Below are 2,603 nucleotides of genomic sequence, written 5' to 3' on the forward strand. Positions count from 1 at the left end.
TTATCATGTGTTTATATGGCAAATTGGATTGTGACATTTTGTAGGCTAAGCAGCGTATCTTCCTGTCTGGTTCTCCCTGTGTTCTGCAGCTGACTGTGGCTGCTCGTTGAGGAACGTCCATTAAACCTCCACTTGTAGGACTCAGCGGGTTTGGACTGACGGGAGCAGGACGAGTGATGACAGAGCCCGCCTTGTAGCTGTATGTCCCATGTCATCTCAGGAACTACCATCATGGTAGGTTACTTGGCCATCTATGGGAGAACAAATTACAATGAAGTGTTGGTAAACATTACCTAGATAGTTTCATCCTCTCTTATTGGCAGCGAGAACATAACTGAGCCAGTCGCCACCTGGGAGCCATTGAAAAACCAGCTGAACTGGCTGGGAGGCTGAGAGGAGGCTGAGCAGTTGAAGGTCACGATGTGTCCTGTCATTGCTATATCCGGACTAGATATACCAGGTCTCTCTGGTCCAACTGTTAAACACAAGGCAGTATGGTTAATCTTATGGTTTGACTATTTTGACAAAGATTAGTAAGTAAGCAGCCTTCCACAATCCTTGGCTTGTGTGAGTTGGGTTAGGGTTAGGGTTAGGGTTAGGGTTGGAGAAGGAGCTGATAGGAGCAGGAGCCTTCAGTATCTCCTGTTTCTGTAGCGTGTTGCAGCTTGATTTACAAGTACATCCCCTGGACAGGACGCTAGTCTATCACAGGCCCTTACCCCCCAATCTATCTCCTTAATGCTGCTTGCCAAGTATAGACACATTGGGTCCCATTTTTACAGTCGTTGTTATGACTCGTCCAAGGATCAAGCTCCCAACCTTCATATCTCAGGGCGGAAACTCTAACTACAAGGCCATTGAATTGGTTTTATCAGACAAAGACTACCAGCTCTTGTAATACTCACAGTTCACCACAAGCTTGTATGTCATGCTGGTCAGGTTGCTAACAGCATTAAAGGCCTCACATAGATATTCTCCATTGTCAGAAAACTGGATTGGGTTSATAACCATTGTGTTGTTSYCCGTAGAGAAGAATGTTCTGTTGTTTAGGGAGATGAGCTGGCCGTTCATCAGCCAGTGAATGTAGTCTACAGGTCCAGTCACCTCACACCGCAGAGTGAAGGACTGATCCAGTATCGGTAGATTCCCATCACGGTTCAACGACACCGCTGATATCGGCTCTATGGTAAAAAGAAGAGGAGAACTTCACTCGATTGGTGGTAAAAATACCATGATATAACATTGTATTCATAACCATCAATAATCAAATATTCACTACCAACTATATGACATTTCGTAACGATGAATGTTGCCTTACCCACAATCGTTATCATTGTGTTTATATTGGCAAATTGGATTGTGACATTGTTGTAGGCTAAGCAGGCGTATCTTCCTGTCTGGTTCTCCCTGGTGTTCTGCAGGCTGAGCTGTGGGCTTTGCTCGTTGAGGAACGTCCCATTAAACCTCCACTTGTAGGACTCAGCGGGTTTGGACTGAGCGGAGCAGGACAGAGTGATGACAGAGCCCGCCTTGTAGGCTGTATGTCCCATGGTCATCTCAGGAACTACCATCATGGTGAGGTTACTTGGGCCATCTATGGGAGGAACAAATTACAATGAAGTGTTGGGTAAACATTACCTAGAATATGTTTCCATCCTGCTCTATTGTGCAGGCCGAGGAACATAACACAGTGTACTAATGATCCATGCAAATTATGACCTGGATCATGTGATCACAGAGGAATGGTTTGGGATGAAAATAGGCATATTACATCATTGCATGGAATGCTGGATCTCAATGACAAGGTACAATCCATGTCTGTTGTGTATGATTAATGTACAGTATACTGCATACTCTGATACTCACATCTAACATTGAGGCCGATGGGCTGGCTGGTGCCATYGCTGATTCCATTGATGACCTCACATCTGAACGGCCCTTCATCGTATCGTGTCACACTGACTATGGTAAGAGTGTTGTACCCAACACCAAGCCGAACTCTGTCACTGGCTGTGACCTCTGAGCTGCCATTCAGCCAGCGGTAGGAGAGGGAGGTGCCAGAGAAGACAGAGCAGGTGAAAATGGCAGTGTCGTTCAATTCCACTAGATCAGTGGCRTTGGCCCTTAGRGTCACGTTTGAAATAGGCTCTGTGGGTGAGAGATTAGAATAACAACCATATTGTTTATATTTGTTTCACACTGTAAAACTTGTTTTGGAAATCTAAATATGCTATTTTTTTTTATTTACTTATCATAGAGACCAAGTTATAGGATTGAGCACTGTAGAGCTCTTTGCACACACATAAAACGTCTTGTGTACGTCTTATCTGAAATGTAAATGAACAGTTTGCTCATMCTCTGTGATCTGTTCAGGTTCATTCTTTTCAAAGGTATTATGTAGGCCAACTTCACTATGGGTTCAGAAAACATTGACACATTTAAGTGTTAGCTTTCCATGTCAGGAAAATKACTTTTATTATTGTGASAGAGATGAATYAYTGATAGATAATGTATGCCCATCAGTGGAGGCTGGTGAGGGGAGGACGGCTCATAATAATGTCTGGAATGGAGTAAATGGAATGGTATCAAAACATGGTTTTCAT

At 43.9% G+C, this 2,603-nt stretch overlaps 1 protein-coding gene and 1 long non-coding RNA gene across 4 annotated transcripts in view; one reads left to right on the plus strand and one right to left on the minus strand.

Annotated features, from left to right (window-relative positions):
- LOC139027432 (uncharacterized) overlaps positions 1–2,603 on the plus strand; it is an 84,619-nt gene that overhangs the window by 28,734 nt on the left and 53,282 nt on the right. The gene's annotated exons all lie outside the window — the stretch shown is intronic.
- Positions 1–2,603, minus strand: part of LOC112080467 (cell adhesion molecule CEACAM5-like) — a 92,153-nt gene that overhangs the window by 14,731 nt on the left and 74,819 nt on the right. The window contains exon 9 of one of the 3 annotated variants that reach the window (XM_070442596.1): positions 336–414. The exons of the other annotated variants lie outside the window; for them this stretch is intronic. Within the exon in view, the coding sequence (XP_070298697.1) occupies positions 336–414 (79 nt within the window). The remainder of the gene's footprint in view (positions 1–335; positions 415–2,603) is intronic. 3 annotated transcript variants of the gene reach the window in all.

The sequence above is a fragment of the Salvelinus sp. IW2-2015 genome, unplaced genomic scaffold (genome assembly GCF_002910315.2).
Source record: "Salvelinus sp. IW2-2015 unplaced genomic scaffold, ASM291031v2 Un_scaffold16327, whole genome shotgun sequence".
Classification (NCBI taxonomy): Eukaryota; Metazoa; Chordata; class Actinopteri; order Salmoniformes; family Salmonidae; genus Salvelinus; species Salvelinus sp. IW2-2015.